General features: G+C 47.3%; 1 protein-coding gene across 1 annotated transcript in view; it reads right to left on the bottom strand.

Annotated features, from left to right (window-relative positions):
• The window catches only part of LOC133356808 (signal transducer and activator of transcription 5B-like), a 49,180-nt gene that overhangs the window by 17,588 nt on the left and 11,822 nt on the right, over positions 1 to 19,770 (bottom strand). The window contains 3 exon segments of the mRNA XM_061574507.1: positions 499 to 588; positions 3,201 to 3,357; positions 4,059 to 4,200. Coding sequence (XP_061430491.1) covers positions 499 to 588; positions 3,201 to 3,357; positions 4,059 to 4,186 — 375 coding nt within the window. The 5' untranslated portion in view covers positions 4,187 to 4,200.

Genomic DNA, 19,770 nt, shown 5'->3' with positions numbered 1-19,770 from the left:
CACAAACCCGCCCACACCAACCCCTACGGACAAGTATTGTGTACAGCTACTTGCTTTTGAGGCAGGGGTTGGTGAGTCACGGAGAGATGTGTGAAGCTCCCAAACCTGGTGTGTCGCCATGAGGTGTCCACGAGATGGCAGTATAGCAAGTGGGTTTGTGAACCTCTTTGCGTGGACCCTTGCATACGATCCTCTCGCGTGTGTTGCGTTTCTATTTTTTTAATTCTATTTTTGTCTCGCATGCAAAGATGCCTTCAAATTGAAAATGGCCAAACATTGCAATGTTGGACGCTCCTAAAAAATATTCTTTGAGACCGATTGCGAAAGAAGTTCCAACGTACATACATACGTGATGGTAATTGTGACAGTGATGGTTATGGTAGTTGTGACAGCAGTGATGATGGTGATAAGAATGATGATGGTTGCGATGGTGTTAATTGTGCCAAGGGTGGTGATGATGACAGTTGTGATGGTGGTGGTGGCGCCGCGCTCACTCACGTTGGCCGACTCGCGCACCAGGCGCTGCTCATGGAACAGGATCTGCTTCACCGTCTTCACGAGCTCCATGGGCGTGTGCTCATAGTGAGTCTGAGGTGGGCGACAAGGATGCGGCAGAGCGACACGGATTACACAGCGGAAATAAACAAACATACGCATACGTACCAGAGTACGGTAATCGAAACACACACAGGTGACTCCTAAAGCAGCAGAAAGCACGAATCTGTCAATGGGATCGGTCCTCTGATCATGAGCTGCAGGTCACATGACATCAACATACCGTGTGTATAATGCACACAGCCTTGTTTTAAACGCCAGCTCAAAAGAGTCAAAACTGTGGCCCATATTATTCCAGACAGCAGCAGAACAATAAGAAGGCTGCATACCGGTTTCATTATTTGACGGAATTGTCAGAACCATAGAGCCATCATTGCCCACCGCTGGTTTTGCTAAGGAGGCAAGCTGTGGACAGGTTTCAACTTCTCTGAATCTCCATCAGAAGATTGCTCCCGGTTATGAAAATAGCTCCTTGATTGCCTGGTGATATAGGCAAGAGATCTGCATGTATAGTGTGGGGCCAGTTAAAAGCAGAACGTAACATTGAACAGTTATTACAGGTCGCCTTGGCGGATTGTGGCCATTTAGCTGATAAATGAATTGCAATTTTATGGCAATTGTTGATGGTCAAATAGAACATTGCGTGCTTATTTATCACCTTAATACCCACACAACACCAGAATGGCACGTAACAATTTAGAGCACCGAGGGAGGCGGTTCTAATAATAATGTTCGTTGTTTATCCAGGAAAGCCTCACTTTAGTCCAAAGACTCTTTTTCAGGAGGTTTTCCGCAGTGGGACGTTCAGCCAATTCCACTCACGAGTACGTGGCTGCACGTGGGAGGAAACCGGAGAACCAGGAGAAAACTCGCCACCCATACTATTTAAACGATAATTTGTATTTTTGTATTTTACCATGCTAGGCCCACTGAGCTCGATAGTAGCTCTTTTTTCAGAAGTGACCTGGCCACAAATGATTGCTCAAAAAGGGGCTTATCACCTGGAAATTTACATCAGCCATATATGCATGTTGATTCTAAATGTGGAGGGAAAAACTGAAGTACCCGGACAAAAATCCACACGACCACGGAAAAAGAGACACGGAAACTCCAAACACACAAGCGTCAGGGTCGGGATCGAACCCACGACCTCCTGTATACCAGGCGAGGTAGTTAACATCCTGCCACTGTGGCGCCCATACGAGGGGGGGTAACACTCCAAACTCCGCACAGATGGTTTCAATCGACACGCTCTGCCGTCATCTCGTGGGCATCTCAAAAAACCGGCGAGGTTTAGGAACGCTGGAACGCACAGGTGTGCGTCACCACGCACGCCTAGCGATCACCTGAATCTGTGCACTCCTACACACTTCCAGACTTCCATGTAACCGATAGCTCTGTAAGTTACATGGAAGTGTGTGTGTGGGAGTCAGGTCAAAGCTGGCTGCATATAAGGCATGCACGGTGCGGCTGTTAACAAGAATTCGTCACGTGTAGCTCGGTTAACATGACCCTGTTTCATTGACTAAGCCACGCTGTTTGGATACAATCACAGATGGCTGCGACCGGGTGGTGCAGTAGTAAAGCTACAGCAGCAGCAGCAGCCACAAGGCAAAACTCACAGCGATCATCCAATCTGTAAGGGGTCACTCCTTCTTCTCTGCCATTAAGTTTCCACTACTACACTGACCCAGCCAAGCTGTCCGGGTATATTCACCGGTGACTGCGACTGGGTGGTGTGGGTCGACAGGCAGCTGCAGGCACGTCTGCGTGCAAAACTCACAGTGAGGGGTTGCCCTGTCTCTTCTGCTGCCTGCGACTGTCCAGAAACCCATCCCACTAATCGTCTACATTGCTGCCTCTGTCCCTCCGTTAAAAGTCCAGGGTTAAAACATTCCCCGAGTCCTCCACCTTTGACTGGGGACGTCTGCAGTGACATCTTGGCTCTCGTTTCCCTACCACTACCTCCTGTGTTCTACAAGTGTTTGGTGATAGGGTCGCATTTCATACCTTGACAATCAAAACTGTTACTCAACTGTAATACGGCACCACCCGCATCTCTTTGAGAACACGTGACGGGATATAACGTGTTGTGCATTTTACAGGTTTTTATGGCTGATATAGTAACATCAGCATCTGCAGCGGTGTATCAGTCATAACAGCAACACCTGCATCTGTGTTCTACAGTAATAACAGCGTCACGTGTACGATCTGTGTGTTCTACAGTAATAACAGTGTCACGTGCAGTATCTGTGTGTTCTACAGTAATAACAGCATCACGTGTACTATCTGTGTGTTCTATAGTAATAACAGCGTCACCTGCAGCTGTGTTCTACAGTAATAACAGCATCACGTGCGTATCTGTGTGTTCTATAGTAATAACAGCGCCACCTGCAGCTGTTCTACAGTAATAACAGCGTCACGTGTACTATCTGTGTGTTCTATAGTAATAACAGCGTCACCTGCAGCTGTGTTCTACAGTAATAAGAGTGTCACGTGCAGTATCTGTGTGTTCTACAGTAATAACAGCATCACCTGCAGCTGTGTTCTACAATAATAACAGCGTCACCTGCGTATCTGTGTGTTCTACAGTAATAACAGCGTCACGTGCGTATCTGTGTGTTCTACAGTAATAACAGCGTCACCTGCAGCTGCGTGGCGTAGCTATCAAGCTTCAGCTTGAGCACAAAGACGTCGTCACCCACGAGCTGGCCGGCCTTCCTGTGCAGCTCCTGCACCAGGTTGTCGAGCAGCACCTTGGCGCGGAACTCCTCTTGAGGGTTGTCCACCTCCACCTCATCCCTGCACATGCGCGCGGCAGGTGGGAGTTAGGTTTCGCTGTCCACCTTCTATTCCCATAATCAGGGGATGATCGGTTTAACGATCAGCCCGCCCACCCACCCCCACTCACATGGAGATTTGATGGATTGTCGCGAGGCTGATTAGTGATTCAAGTTGAGAATCAATATATTTTTGTTAAACATTGGGGTGAGTGGATAGTATATCGGTGGAACGCCGATTCAATTGATTGAAATCTATTCTTAAGCTCACAGTGCATTGTGGGTGAAATTATTCACTTTTACAGCATTCCAAGGAAATCTTCTGCAAGTATCGTGTGAATCCACCGATACAGGCCTCCCTATGCTGAATTGACCATGGGGGTTGTTTAACCACACTTGTTGTTTAACCATACTTCACCATGTTGGTCAGTGCGGGTTGGAAAATAGACGGAGTTCTGAGCACAGTGCGCTGAATGGAAATGGGTTAAAATGCAATATCATGCACGGCACTTTGTCAATCCACTGCTGGATGTAGGCCTCGCCACCAACGTCAACCACGGCCAGGGATTTAATTCACGTTGCCATGTGGGTATTATTTGAACATCCGTCATTGAAGCCCGATAATATTATAAAATCCTGCTGCTGATGGTGATTATGCTGACGAAGCTGACGATGATGCTGATGATGTTGATGATGTTGATCGTGCCAGGGTGGAGCCCTCACCATCTCTGCTGCTCCACCCACTGGCACACGTAGTGGCGGACCTCGATGGGGAAGTGCTGCCCGTAGAGCGACTGCATCTGCCGAAGATAGTCTCCCTGCAGCTGTTGGGCCTGGCTCCACAGTGCCATGGTCGCCAGCCTCCCTGCTACACGGAACAGAGCAGCAGCAGCAGCAGCAGCGGCAGCAGTAGCAGCAGCGGCGGCAGCAGCAGCGGCACGGTAAAACAGAGTTCCCGACGCGAGCAATGTGAATGCCTGGGGCACAGCGAGAGATCGCCATGCGCGCAAAGCCACGAGTTACATCGTCGAACGTATCACAGGGTGTCCATCGTGCGCACCTGCACTGCACCGTATCCACAAATGCATGCGCCACACTGCATTGCACATGCACGCTGCGTCACGTGACGCACGACGCACTCAAAAGTCAAATTGATTTCTTGCTCAATTGAGCATTGAGGTTTTGGTGTCCATCGCCTATCTATAGCCCTGAGTCCTGCGGCAAGTTTATCTATCGGAAACCCCCCCTCTGATCTTCGCACCTAATAGACTCACAGTGATAACATCACCTTACTATATTTAGGACTGGAAACAGGAGGATTTCTTCACAATTCTGGAAAAAATTGCCTGATGAAGCTGGTTGTAATTAACAGCGAAACATCATACTCAAATTGTAAATGTTCTGGATTTACTCTCCAACACACTGGTATGCTGCAGTTGTAATTAATCGCCACGTTTTCTTTCCATGACAAACCTCATTAATCGGTTGTGTCGGGTGGTGGTGAGTTAATGACCCATTTAAATTTCCGCGATCTAACCCAAAAAAAACCTTTTTTATGGAAAACGACTGTTGACTACCCCACAAAGTTGTACGTATTTTATTAACGCTGGAGAAATTATGGGCTGAGTCGACCCCCAACCACGATTTGAACTCTCACATTACATTACATACACGCTACATTTCACACACACCCGCAGTACAATGCATAACACTCACTCACACACACATGCTACATATTATACAAAAGCCACATTTCACACCAGCACATAGAATGCATAACAAGACAAAGACAATACACATGCAAGTGCTATATCACACATACACAAGCTGCCTTTGTTCACACATGCATACACTACATCAAAGACAAAGATTCATGTGTTTGCCACACAGACTGTTGGAGCAAGTGCTCTTAGCGAGCACCTACTAAGGCTTGAACAGCACATGAAGGGGTAGTGTGGTCAAAACCAGGCGCAGCTGCCTTGAGTCTCCCCTGTGATGTTGTTTAAAGACTGCACCAGGTACTCATTTGAGGTCAAGTTGACCTAAGGGAGGCCCCGAACAGTTTCAGATATCACATGCCAATGGTATTATCCATGGCCGGGAAATGAATCCAGATTGCTGGGATCATAACCACTGTGCCACCACCTTTCACACAAACAAATACTGCTAACATTAATCCCATGCATGCAATTTGGTTCATGAATAATAAAGAAATTAAAATATACAAACACATGCTCCATCAACAATTGCTTTTCACCACTAAGCGACGTCACCACGGCTGTTGTGCCAGGCTAGGTGCACATTGTGTGCACATGCTGCATTACACACACACACGCACAGCTACGCAAGTTGTTATTGTACGTTACGCAAATTGTAAAGCTACTCTTGCAGCTCTTTCCACTACTACCTCCCCAAATCCCTCATCTCCAAAATCCAGATGATCCAGGATACCGCTGCCAGACTCGTCACCCGCACCCGCAAACGAGACCACATCACCCCAATCCTCCAATCCCTCGCGTCCAGCTCCCAATCCAAGCCTGGCTCGATTTCAAGATCACACTTACTGTCTTCCACATCCTCCACGGACTCACCCCTGCATACCTCTCTCCTCTCATCTCACTTCTACTGCCCTTCACACACTCTCCCACCTCACCCCTTTCATCTAACTCCTACTGCCCTTCATGCACTCTCCCACCTATCCCCTTCTCATACTCTCCTACCCCTTCCCTCTCACCTTACTCTAAACTCCCCTCCATGCACACTCCCGTAGATCTCCCTTCTCATCTTGCTCTACTCCCTTTCGTGCCCTCTCCGCTCCAACAACCGAGGCTTTCTGTCGAAGCCCCCATTCAGTGTTCACAAGGAGTCAGGTAGCTCATGCTTATATGCTTCAAACAGTCGGCAACTCCCTTCCCCCAGCCACCCGTGCTGCCAACTCCCTGCCTTGGTTTTTAAGAATCAGGCTCAAGACCTTCCTCTCTTCTGTCTAGAAATTACTGCCTCGCTCTCTTTCTCCCTGTATATACAATGAACATGTTCAGGTTCAGAATAAGAATATTAATTTAGACTGGAGGAATCCGATAGAGTTATTTTTCACAGATGTCCAGGTAAAGCCCACTGGCGTCTATTTTTCAGAAGCGACCCGGCCACAAAATGAAAGCTCAACAAAGTGGCTTATCACGTGGAAATTTATAGCAGCAAAATAATCGACATAATCTCAATGCATGTTTCTGTAAAGTGTCGTGAGATGCGGTCGCATTTGGGCCTGGTGACATGAATCCACGTTGCATTGTGTGGTTTGTGCAGATCCTTTCCAGTTTAGAAAACACGTCCACAAGTGACCGCTTGTTTTTTTCAATGCCCGAGTACTGAAATCAATTCGTATTGTGGTTGATTTGAGATGAAATGGAGGTCACATGTGGCTACTCCACAGGAACGGAATTGTAATAATAAGATCAAACGAGTTTAGAGTTTATAGTCATCTATCAGGCGAGAACTGAAGAGGGACCAGCGTGGCACCATATGCAACAATGACCACAGGCTTTAGTCGGCCAGCAGGGGAAAGTGACTGCAATGTACAATGCAAATTGAGTGATTTGCGGGGTAATTATCGAATAAGGCAAATTTGGACCCTGATAGATGCCGGCACTCAGTGCCTACCTAACCGTGAAGCAGATGGCGCGTAGTGTTACTGCGGTTGCGACACCGGCAGAATTGATTAGGGCGGCCGCTGGATTAGAAACTGCGAACCTCTGAAACGAGCGGCGAAAGGTGCTCCCCCGCTGGGCCGTGTCACAGCCCCAGTGGTAAAACAAATTATCAAATACGAGACGTGGCGATGACACTGGCTCTTTCGTGTATCACACGCTGGCCTGCTGTGTAAGAAAAATGCGTACGAACCATAAAAACCCATTGCTAGGCTCCCGAGAAACTTGGTGGGTATCAGGTTTCCGTGTCCCACGCTCTAATTCCTTCACCGTAGATTTGACCGAGTGAGGAAAGGAATATATTGACTCATGTGTCAAATCCATCGGCACATCGGATTGTCCGTGTAACAATCGATTATTTACCATTCACACAAACTACGTGCCAGACATTACACTTTGGCTCGCGTGACTTCGAAAGAGATGGAACAAACGACAAAGTACAAACGGAATGGTAAAAACAAGATGATAAAAAAGCTTCTATTCTTAGAGAGAATCGTGACCATGAATCACGACCATCGCCAGGTGGTGGTGGCGGATCGTCGCATGCCCAATGCATGTATGTTGGTTGTGTGTTAGACACGACAGGCGTAGTGAGCAGTCGCCACCCATTGACTCCCCGGCAAGATAATGTAAAAAAAAAACATACGGCGAAACTATGACGGTAAATGAACACCAGACAACCCAGCCGGGTACCAGACGGACACACCTTTGTACGCAGTGGTACGAGGAATGCCCGCTCTCTCCTGTGTCTGTAATTAATATTGTGGTAAAGGGCACTTCGCGTGAGCAGACATCTCTTTACAGCGATTTACTTTTGCTGCAAAGACACGCAAACGTGCTCTTGTTTCACTTCCCCGTGGCTCCGTGCCAAGTCAATGTCAAGTGGCAATTTCTTATTCTTCTTCTTCTTCCTGTTTGGCCTGGGGTCCTTAAACAGGGGTCCTACAATTAAAAAAAATGAATCCTCAGCTTCGTGAGATGACGCGAGTCGCCCTCCACCGCCTTCCCCAAAACGCCTGCCTTTTTCCGTCTCCCTTTCATCGGAGGCACAAACCACACCAGCCCCAGGCCCAACCAGCCACCCGGTCTAGCGCCAGCGGCTAGGGCCCCTTGCCCCCCAGCATAAAGCTACTCGAAGTTGTAGGCGTCCTTTATTCACATTTTACATATGATGATGTTGTCCGTCGCATGACAGTCAAACCGACGTTTAATACTCGGAGCTGGAACTTAGCCAAAGTGCAGAACCAAATTGTAATGTATTTGTTTTTGGGTGTGTAGTCATTGGTGACACGTTTGAGGCCGTCAACTTATCACAACTGTGAAAGCCAACTTCCATCACATGAAATGCATTTAATTCAATATAATGTATGATGTATGTTTTCGATTTCTTTTTTAACGCCTCATCGTTGTAATTGTATTTTAAGTCATGGCTTTTGTACTTCTGGTGACCCAGGCTTCTCTTGCAAGTGGAAATATGCTGCCTCGTGAGCTCTCACATGGCTAAATAAAACAAACTTGAAACTGTAAGCCGGTCCCGATCTGAATTCGAAACCCGAGATCTCAGCGACGACAGCTCAGGGCTCTGACCTGCGAGCCACCCAGCCACCTCTAATTTAATTGGCGCGTGTTACTCGAGATTCGGTGATGGCTACACGAAGCAGAAGCAAAAAAAGCGCACGCTGGTGTGTGCGCGTGTGGGGTCATTTCCTATGTTCCGGGGAACCGAGCTACACTTCTCGGTGGTGTGTGGCAACAGTGCTTTTCCTGTCCGGTCCGCACCATTATTTATTTACTGCTGGCTACCACACACTCGGCGGCGACACAACCCAACGACGCTAAAGCGTGCATGTCACTGCCGTTCTTGGACGTCCTCTTAAGCTCCCCGCATTGTGATGGCGGTGGTGGGGGAGGGCAAGCACCAACTTGAATTTGGGGTTCTTAACGATGCAGCGGCTCTCTAACGATTCGATTACATTTTCATAATTCGAGGTCGCGATTTCATTCGAGCGGCGGTTATTTTTTCGGCTCGTTTTTTTCCCCCGTCTCATCTGCAGTGGCGTAGTCACTGGGTGTGCCGGTGGTGCACCTGCACTGGGGACCAAGGCCCAGGGCGGGCCCCAGTTTCCGGGCTATGATGAGAGGAAGGAATTCAACAAGGGATCCCCCCCCCCTTTCCATTTCTTGCACCAGGGCCTATGCCAACCACGTTACACTACCGCTTCTCTATCTGAATGGTCTTTTCCACTCATTAACCTAAATATAGCAACTGCACACCCATTTGTGGGTGGCCTAGTGGCAAAGTGGTTATTGCACTGCTCCGTGAACCCAGTGACCTGAGTTTTTGATTCGCAGCCTTGGATTACATCCGTCGCGAGCGATACGAGAAATGATGACCACCCCTCACCAAGCCGCACTGACCAGTGTTGTGATGTACGGTCAAAAAGCCCCCCACGAGCCATACAGTGTGGAGAGATGCTCATCCAGCAGTAGAATGTGCATACATGCACAGGGCAGCTCACTATGGCTGAAAGTCTCTTTTTGAAGGGAGGCCTGTGCGAGGCAAAACAATATAGTCACCACGTGCTAAAAAAAATTCAAACAACAGTGCATAAAGTAAAAAAATAATGGATGAATGGAGCTTATTACGATAGAGCACTGGTGCTTTTGGTGCTAGTGGTGGAGGATGTGGTGCTGCTGGTGGGATGGTTGCTGGTGGTGCTGGTACAGATAGTGGTGGTGCAGCTGGCAGTATTGGTGCTGGAGGTGCTAGCGATGGCGCTGGTGGTACTGCTGCTGATAATGGCGATGCTGTCGGTGATGATGATGGCGGGGGCGGTGCTTGCAGTGCTGGTGGCGGTGATGCAAACGGTGGTGGTGGTGATGGTGGTGGTGGTGATGGTGGTGGTACTGGAGGTGCATTGTCAAAGTGGCCTTGTCAAAAGAGAAGATTGTGCGCTTAACAAAAAACTCAATCTCAATTTTAAAATATCTATCGACTCCCCGGGGTTCCAAAGGTTGGGTCACAAAATCCTTCGGGCGATAATGTAAACGCTCCTAGGAACCCCCGTATTATTAGGTTTCGTTTACCGTTCAGATTATTATTGCCGTGCCTTTTTCTTTTGGTACAGGGGTGTAATTTGAGCGCCAGCGTGGGCTCACAGCTTGTACACAGAAATCAAAATCGATACAGATAACAACACAAATTAACGGGAAAGAATAATATTACGAATAATACGAATAGAATGACTAATCCACTGCATTGAACAGCATCTGAACAATCGGCTGAAACTGTACAAAGCCACAATCGGACGTTTCAAATTCTTCGTCAAATATTTACTTAACATTTTTTTTGCATTTTTATATATTTGCTATTGCTAAAAAAAAGAAGGCAGGACAAATGTTTTGGTGAAGGTGAAAACCCCATCCAAAACGAAGGCGATAAAAATGAAAATGTAATAAACAAAGGTGGTGCTAAAAAATGCGGGTGCTGTTGAAGCGGATTTTAGGTTTATGTGTGTGACATTTTAAATATGTAAGGGAAAATAGTTCTACGATCGCACTGTCGAAAGCTGTTCGATTTCAGGGGATGATTGTGAAAGACGGAACTTCCACAGAAAAATGTTCCTCGACGATCTTTTGGTGAAAACCACTGGGACTGCATCAATTCACCGATTAAAACTACATTCGTACGCACTCAACAAGTGCTTCGAATCATGCTCGTGAGAATTAATCACTTGTAACTTGTGCAACATATAAGTCAGTTAGTTATCTAAATTTCTGAGTCAGCTGGCCAGGATTGGGCACAACTTAGCCCACGACTTTTATCCCAGTCCACAGGACAGCACAGACTAAGTGTTTCAAACCTAAGATTAACACGAACAATGGCATATTTAAGAATCACAGTTAAGAGACAAACAATAAGAGTTTAAATGAGACGCTATATACCAATGTTACATTTAGGCTAACAGAGGCGATACAACTTTAGCACACGAGACAACAAAAACAGGAAATTAAATAAACGAGATGGGGGAAAAAAACAAGGCAACAAACGTTCCCAAGTACAAATCGCAACCCCGAATCATCGAAACAATGAAATCACTGCCAGGTGGGAAGATATGGACTTGTGTGTCTCTTAAGCAAAAAAACGTCATGGCATCGCAACGCGACTCGCCAAACACACCGGAAGAGAACAAAGCACATCGGGGCACGAATAGGGGAAGCGATAGAGGTGTAAATAAGTAATATTTAAAAATACGTTCTTATGAAATGTACTAGTAATGGAAGAACTCCACGACTCCAGGAAGTGGGCCCGAAGCTTGCCATAACGTAAGGGACCGTGGCCAATTACAGCCAACGTTAGTTGAGCGTGGACAATTAGACCCGAGCCGAAGCATAATATATAAGAAATAATTTTTAAAATTAAATATTTTTAATGATAGAATATAGTATTGTCATCAGTATGACATAAGTATACCAAGTTTGCAGTCGATACCACATTGGGAAGTGGGTTAAAATTGAGTTACAATATTTGAGGATACAACAACGACAACAACAACGACAACAATAGACAGATTCAGTTAAATGAAAGCTTATAAAAAAAGAAAAACTAAACACGACCGCCGTACGGACACAACAGTGACCCAGACGTGCACAGTAGGGGACACGGACGCTCAGCCGAGAGTCCCAGCACCAGGAAGGCCCGAAAGCTGTCTTTTGATTTGTTTAGACTGCCTTAAAAGTCAGCAAAATATACGCAGTATAATTAATCATGGTTAAACACGGTAATTGAAGAGTGTGAATCATCACGTGGGTAAACACGTAAGGAAATATCATATCAAGCGTACGGATTTGCTCATGTAACGCTTTCCAACATGCGTTGTCTTACTGAGCAGTTTGGAAAGCGATGGGAAGCTGTCAGGGCAAAATGTGTTTGCATATTTATTGCCTTTTTCATTCTGGTGTTTAGTCTCTAAAGTTTTGAGAAACACTTTAATCAATTCAGCCGGTTTTCAATAACAGTGATCTAACCTTATGTTACGGGTTCGTTCATACTGGATCATCTTTCAGAAGGTTATCGTGCCCCTTTGTTACAGACGGACGGAGCTCATGCATGAAGGCCTTTCGCCCCGTGCTAGACAGCGTCAAAAACAGCGACTTGCGGTCCCACCTGCCATAAAAGTGGCTCAACGTGAAAGCGACGGCCGCCATTCAATCATCTGGTGGTGGGAAAACCATTTCGAGTACTCGATGTAAACAACGTGGCAACGCTTCCATCAGGCGACGGATCGCACCGTACAGGGCAATGAATCACACAAAGGCTCGGGGCAGTCACTCACGCGTGGTAAAATGCCCCCTTGCTCGGTGGCCAATGTACATATTTTGACAGGTACTTAATGGATTGTGGAAAGTGAATCGCCGCGCTCTACCCGAGCGGCGGGGCTGGGGTTGATTTCGTACATCAATAATATTTTATTAATGTTGCCGCGCAATGCCGCACGCTCGGAGTTCATTACGTTTGTCTCCTGATGGCTACGTGGGACGCATGCGTCTCTCCCTGCTTCTTCGCTGCCTGCTTCTTCGCTGCGCACTGCCCCTGATGGCCACCGCTGAGATTTGGAGCAAAGGAAATATCTAACGGCAACGATAACAAAACGGAGCGGTTTCCTGCTGCTCAATTGCGCAAGCTGCGACCTCCTCGACAAAAAGCCCCAGAGCCAGCTCGGGAAATTCCAAGTTCCGATTGTGAGGATGAGTCTCTCCATACAACAGCCACTGCTGGGCTTGCCCCACAAAGTGCTATTCACTTTACTGACCCCCCCAGCTTAGGTATAGGGCTGAGTCAACTCTTGCGCAGTACTTTAAAACTTGACAGAGTTATTATCTCTATAAAATATAAACACGTCTTCCGTGTCTGCACAACATCTTGAGATGCGATTACATTTAGACACTATGTAACATCCAATCTGTCTTCCACTAAGACAGTTTGGATGGTTCAGCCCTGCAAATGCTTACTCATACCACTGCTGACGGGAAGGGCCTGCGCTAACCACTTCCTGCGGAGGGAGCTGGTAGGAACGTTGGGTTGCTCGGTCAATGGCCAGGGTCAACGGCGGCGTGGTGCATTTCGCAAATATGCCCGACTGTGAGGGTGGGCACAAGCCGGCGTGAGTAGGTTAAACGTTGAGTTTTATAAGGGCACCACGAGGTGACCAGCCCCTCCCCACCCAGCCCCTCCCCACCCTCCCCACCCAGCCCCTCCCTGCACGACGGACGGACACAATACTACCCTGTGGGCTGGTGGAACCAGGAGGTTCCTACCAGTAAAAAGCGTTCCAGAGAAGCTCTCACCATGCTCGTGATCCTATGGTAATGTGGTGTCACGGTTCGACTTGATAACCGACGAAATGTAATTTTGTTGACAGGAGGTGGATTGCGGAGGATGAAAAGCATGAAGTGTTAAGTCAATTGTGCCGCCTTCTGTGGGGAGATGATCCAATAAAAACTGTGCAAAGTGGCTTGTAAAGTGTTCCATGTGACCATGGGTTATATAAAAGATAAAAAAAACATAGTTTAGTTTTATTTGCATATATAGTGATTTTTTACCTTGACTATAATTTGCACTGCTATCCTGTTTTTGTATCATTTGTTGTTGTAACATTCTGACCCGCCCCGACTGGACATCCGTGAAAAAGAGCTTTATGAGAATATTGATTTACACTGGAGGAATACGATGAGCTATAAAGCTCTTTTTTACTGATGTCCAGTACACATTCAATCTCCGGTTGACCCTGCCTGCCAGGTTCTCTCTCTGTGCGAGAGCACCTGGAGGAGGGGAGCGAGACGAAGATAACAGTCACGGCGCTTCCTGGCTGCAGCTGATTGAGAGCTGCTGTCGAGAGAGAGGGAGACCGCTTGGGGGTGGGAGGCGATTGTGTCAGGAGGAAACCCCTCGGGGTTTGCGGAGAAAAATGGATGTCATTAGGTGCAGTCGAGACAGGCGCTGCCACACCTCACTCGGCTTCAAAGTTCGCGTGGCGTTCCACATGTGTGGAATCGCATTCGCATCGACGCCATGTCCACACGCAGGGCAGCGAGAGGCGGCGTGGAATCTAACACGCGGGCAATGCTAAACAAGTGTAAAATTAGGCTGTTTCAACTTTTGAAATCGCTGACTCAAGTAGCGTGGAGGTGAAGATGTATATAACGCACCGTCTGCATTAATTTCTGATTAAAAGTAATCGATTTTTACTTGCAAATTTGCTGTCACGCGGGTATTGAGTCCAAGAGCCCCAACGAGTGAGGAGCAGTTAATAATGAAACCATCGTTGTCACGCAGTGTAAAAAAAAAAACAATCGCAGTTATGTTTAGTAGGATTCATAAGCTTCAAATCTAGAATTAATGTTTAAGTAGGCTCAGTGAAAATGTTTGTGATGGGTTATCCGCTGTGTAAACGGGGCCAATGATTAACTGCGTAGCAACCCCCACGGACAGACAGAGCCAAACATTAACAGGTTTACAACTAAAACAGTAGGCAGTGTGTCCACGTGGCTTTGTGACCACACCATAATTTGGGGCCATCTCTAGAAATGCAATCCTATTTGTTGGCAAAGGAACCCCGACAACGCGGAAATGGAAACAACTCCGCACGTGAATCTTTGGCCAAATTTATGAGAGGGAAACAACGCAATGCTGTCACCGTGAACACACAAGACCGCTAGAAAGGGAACTATCAACCAGCCAGTGCTGATATCTCAACGCTGTGTAGGAGTTATTCTTACAAATTTGGCCCCAGAAGCCTGAAAGTAAATGAACCTACACTATGGGGACCTCATTTGCCAGTAAAAATATGATAATTGGTTCTTTACCCTTCTATCTGGCAACAAAACTGACACCTTTTTGCAAGGAGTCATGTTTGCATAGACCGCAATACCTGCAGTCATAATACAAACAAAAGAACATAACTCTGATAATGTGCACTGTCCCTGAAGTTGATTGTGCGCCTTTTGGCGTCATCTGGTCCAACCCATATGAGACTAGGCTCGAAGGAAAGCTGTCTCGGGTGTGGACCAATCAACTTCAGGGACAGTGCACATTATCAGAGTTATGTTCTTTTGTTTGTATTATGACTGCAGGTATTGCGGTCTATGCAAACATGACTCCTTGCAAAAAGGTGTCAGTTTTGTTGCCAGATAGAAGGGTAAAGAACCAATTATAGTAAATGAACCGTCAAGATGAATGGTAAAAATGCAATGTTAAACCGAAACCATGATGCCAACTGCCCCATCGCACAAAGTGGGATTGCATAAATCTAATTAAATGAGAAATTACTTTCGAGCAGTATGGGGGGGGGGTTCCTGTCCTGGTGTAATGGCGAGCATATTGGAATTGCAATCTATCGGTCGCCAGTTCAAAAGTTGAAATAATGGTGCAAGTTTCTTAAAACCGCACTATTACCAGCCAGCACATTTGGACGATTGGCAGGTCGCCTGCGGTGGATTGTACCTTGCCTGGCATACAGGATGTCGTGTGTTCAATCCCGACCCTGACGCCTGTATATTTGAAGTTTGCGTGTCTCTCCCCGCCCCGTGGTCGTGTGGATTTTTCTCCAGGTCCTCCGGTCTTTCCTTCCACATTTAGAATCATCACGAGTGTAAACTATTTGGCTGCGCTAAATGTCCACGTGATAAGCCCACTTCGTTGAGCTATAATTTGTGACCAGGTCGCTTCTGAAAAATAGCTACATAGCTCAGTGGGCCTTACCTGGTAAAATAAAAAAAATTGCTTCGTTTTAGTTGAGTGAACAGGTAACAGTAGTGCTGCAACTCCACCTCTTACTTCCTTGACATCTGTGAAAAAAGCTTCATAGCTCATCGGATTCCTCCAGTATAAATATTCTGATTCTGATATTTCCTGGCACCAGGATGTATGGCAACTTACCCATACGGCTATTATGTTCCTGGCAGACACAGCGTAGTTTATTTGAGTGTTTATTTGTTCGCTCGTTAGCTCCGGCACGAACTCTTGCCGCCGGTACAGCGAGAGAGCCGTCGCGTCAACGTGTTTCTCTACGCAGGAGGGATAAGGCTTGACCAGCGAAGATGCGTGTACATAATGGTCCTAGAGCAGGGCTCCGTGGAGAGGGTAGTGGGACCGGACCCCCTTACATGGTGGCCTCTCAACACCCACGTGCGAAGCCATCAGAGGAAGCCCACGCTTTGCAGCGACCACAAACGTAACAGACACACACACACAGCGCGATGCACGCACACACACACACACACAGCGCGTGCACGCACACACACACACAGCGCGTGCACGCACACACACACAGCGCGTGCACACACACACACACAGCGCGTGCACGCACACACTCATCTGGTGTGTTTACGACAAACGCGCTGCGGAATTCAAAGTGTATTTTGAGATAGCCCAAAACTGGCGACATGTGATTGCCGTGCGAGGAAATGTATGTAAAATGTGATGTCAAATTATAAAAAGCCATCTCTCTTCTTGCTGGACAGAAATTGTGATTGAATTTGATGGCTCCCGTTGACGAGAGCTTTGAACTGAGATAACCCCAAAGTGAGGGATTTGCAATGGAGTAAAAAGCTAATCTAAAGAGTCAACAGGGGCAGATGTAAATGCAAACAAGGGTGGTGGGGGGGGCTGCCCAAGTCAGGCTCAGAGAGGGAGGGAAAGTGTGGAGTCTTTTTTTTACAAAATAAATCAGAGCCCACATTATGCATGGGTGATGGAAGCTGAAAACTGAAACTTGTCAATCAAAGGCTGGATGAGTGGCGTCGTGGTGGCGAGATGTTAACTCCCTCGCCTGGTATGCAGGAGGTCATGGGTTCAATTCCGACCCTGATGCCTGGATATTTTGCACGTGGATTTTTCTCCCGGTTCCTGCGGGTTTCCCTCGACATTTTAAATCAACACGCATTTAGAGTATTTGGCTGCTATAAATTTCCACGTAATAAGCCACTTTGTTGGGCTGTTATTTGCGGCCGGGTCGCTTCTGAAAACTAAATATATAGCTCAGTGGGCTTTATCTGTAAAAATAATAATAGTTATAGTTACTTGAGTGAGACGGGACGTCGTCTTACAGCATTACACTCTCATTTCAGGTCTCAGTGCGTGAATAATAACCACTTGCAGGATACGCGACGAAAACATCTTCTGTTACATTTCAGCCCTTCAGGAGTCTGCAGACAGGACACGCACAACAACGAGGGGGTCCGTGTGGGTCGAGTCGACTCGAGGAGGCGTAATCAGGCCGCGCCGAGCGGATCTCCGGGGCTGAGAGACCGTGCGTGGACGGAGCAACAAGATCCCACCGTGTGTGCTCGTGTGTGGAGAGCCAGGGGAGCGGTCGTATAACGGGTTAGCACTACGAACCTGTCGACGCGAGTTCCATTCCCGCTCACGGCCAATACAAGTGACGATAATCTGAACTGGTCCTGAGCCTCCCCAAAGTCGACTCAGCCTTAAATGAGTACCTGTGTAAACATCAGCACTGGGGAGACAAAGGCGGTCGGGTGTGGCGCTGGCCACCCTCCCCCTCGTGTACCGTGGCGGCCTTCACAGCTACTCGCGAACATCACTTTGCCCCGACAGCCTGTGAAGGCTAAAGCGGGAAGGGATCTTGGGAGGCTGTAGAAAACGAAAATCACTCCACTTTGAAAATACCACTCTCTTTGTGTAGAATATCTTGTTGTAAACGTGCGTGAATCATAGATTTTTGCTGTGCGAGGAGTGCTGTTGTGACACCCGTGGTTATTGTTTAAAGTCAAGTATCGTTGGCATGTTGCGACGTGATTATTGTGGGCTCCTGGATATCATTTCTGGGGGGGGGGGGGGGGTAGGGATTTTGAGCGATTACAACTTTCTCAAAATCTTTAAACCTGCTGCACTACTTGCACGATTGCTCTGAACTCGCCCATAGTTTCAACAAGCAACCGCTGTTTAAATATTCACTTCGGTTGGGACATACGGACCGACGACGCTTTCCGCAGTGACAAGATAAGAGGAAGAGAAATCCCCCACCACACCCCATTTCTTGTCGACGCATTATCTCGATCCGGCTCACTCATTCAATGCGTCTGTATATGAACACATTGCTTGTCAAAAGCTCGCTGGCAGTGACGCACAAATATAACGAGAACTCAACGTATTCGTCAATGCCGCCGACTTGGATTTTAAAAAAAAATTGGTGACATTTCAGAGGAGGGCCATTCCCCAACACGTCACATTTTATATAAAATGTATACATTTAGAGGCTTAAAAATGGTGAATGCGATGAAGTTTGTTTGAGTCTATTTGTCCACTCTGGGGCTGCGGGGTGGAGGCTACATTATTCCTATCAAAGGAGCTCCAGACCTACGAGCCCGGCGGCGGTTCAACATAAAGACAAAGATCCCCCGTGTAGCCTTAACAGACTGCCGGGGCAAGTGCTGTTAGCGAACACCTACGAAGGCCGGAACGGCACACGAGGGGGTCTGTGAACAGCACCATGCCCGGCAACCTTTGTCTCCCTAGTGGCGATGTTAGACATTGCATTAGGTACTCTTTTGAGGCTGAGTTGACCGAGGGGAGGCCCATGACCGGTTCAGATAATCGTCACTGGTGTTATCCGTGAGCGGGAATCGAACTCGGTCGCCATGTCCGTAGCACAATGCGCGAACCACGATATTACCTCTCCCCACGCGGTAGTGCAGCAGTTTAACAAACACACCCCCCCCCCCCCCCCATTACAAAAGCAAGACATTTACCCTTATTTCATTGTCAATACATTTTATGATTTTTTTTAAACCCCCAACGCCACCATGTTTTTCAAGCGCACGCACCCACACGCTAAATGGACAAAAATAGCCGGGCTTGCAGAAGCGTGTTTGCGTGCTTTCCCTCGCGCCACCGAGCAGTTCAAATCACCCCTCAGCCAGCAAGCACTCATCCCTGTTCCCTCCTCCTCGTGACACCACATCCTGTCAGCTTTTGTGAGAGATCTTCACTTCAGGTGTTAAACTAAAACTAAACTATTTTTATTTTAAGGGATAAGGCCCACTGAGCTATATAGCTCGTTTTCAGACGCGACCTGGCCACAAATGATAGCTCAACGAAGTGGCCTATCTGGAAATAAACAGCAGCGAAATAATCTAAACGTATGTTTCTGAATGTGGAGGGAAAAACCAGAGGACCCGGACAGAAATCCACACGACCACGGGGAGAGAGACATGCACACTCCAAATATACAGGCGTCAGGGTCAGGATTGAACTCACGACCTCCTGCATACAAGGCGAGGTAGTTAACGTCTTGCCACTACGGCGCACCCTTAAGATTCTTCCAGCAGAGACGATCGTATGGCTCAGAGGTCAGTGCGGCACTCCAGAGAACCTAAGTTCGAATCTGGATTTCAGCAAACAGTGATGAAACCGGTTTCTCCAGTGTAGTTAGTTTATGGTCTCAGCCGGTCACTGAGAACTCGACTAGAGACCCACAAAATCAAATTGAGGACCCATCGACTTACATAGAATAATCTGTAATTAAACCAGGTTCTCATGTATAGTTAGTTGATGGTCTCAATCCAGTTAATGATGACCCACAGAGACTCAATGCCAAACACAGAGACCGGTAGACTAACATTTAGACCCATACCACTTACACACTGCGTTGGGATTAAACTGGATTTTCAAGTGGAGTGAGTTGATGATATCATGCCCAAAAAAA

The sequence above is a fragment of the Lethenteron reissneri genome, chromosome 7, assembly GCF_015708825.2.
Source record: "Lethenteron reissneri isolate LAM-NWPU_2019-01 chromosome 7, ASM1570882v1, whole genome shotgun sequence".
NCBI classification, from domain to species: Eukaryota; Metazoa; Chordata; class Hyperoartia; order Petromyzontiformes; family Petromyzontidae; genus Lethenteron; species Lethenteron reissneri.
The sequence above is the reverse complement of the archived record's forward strand: the minus strand, read 5'-3'. Positions and strand labels throughout refer to the sequence as shown.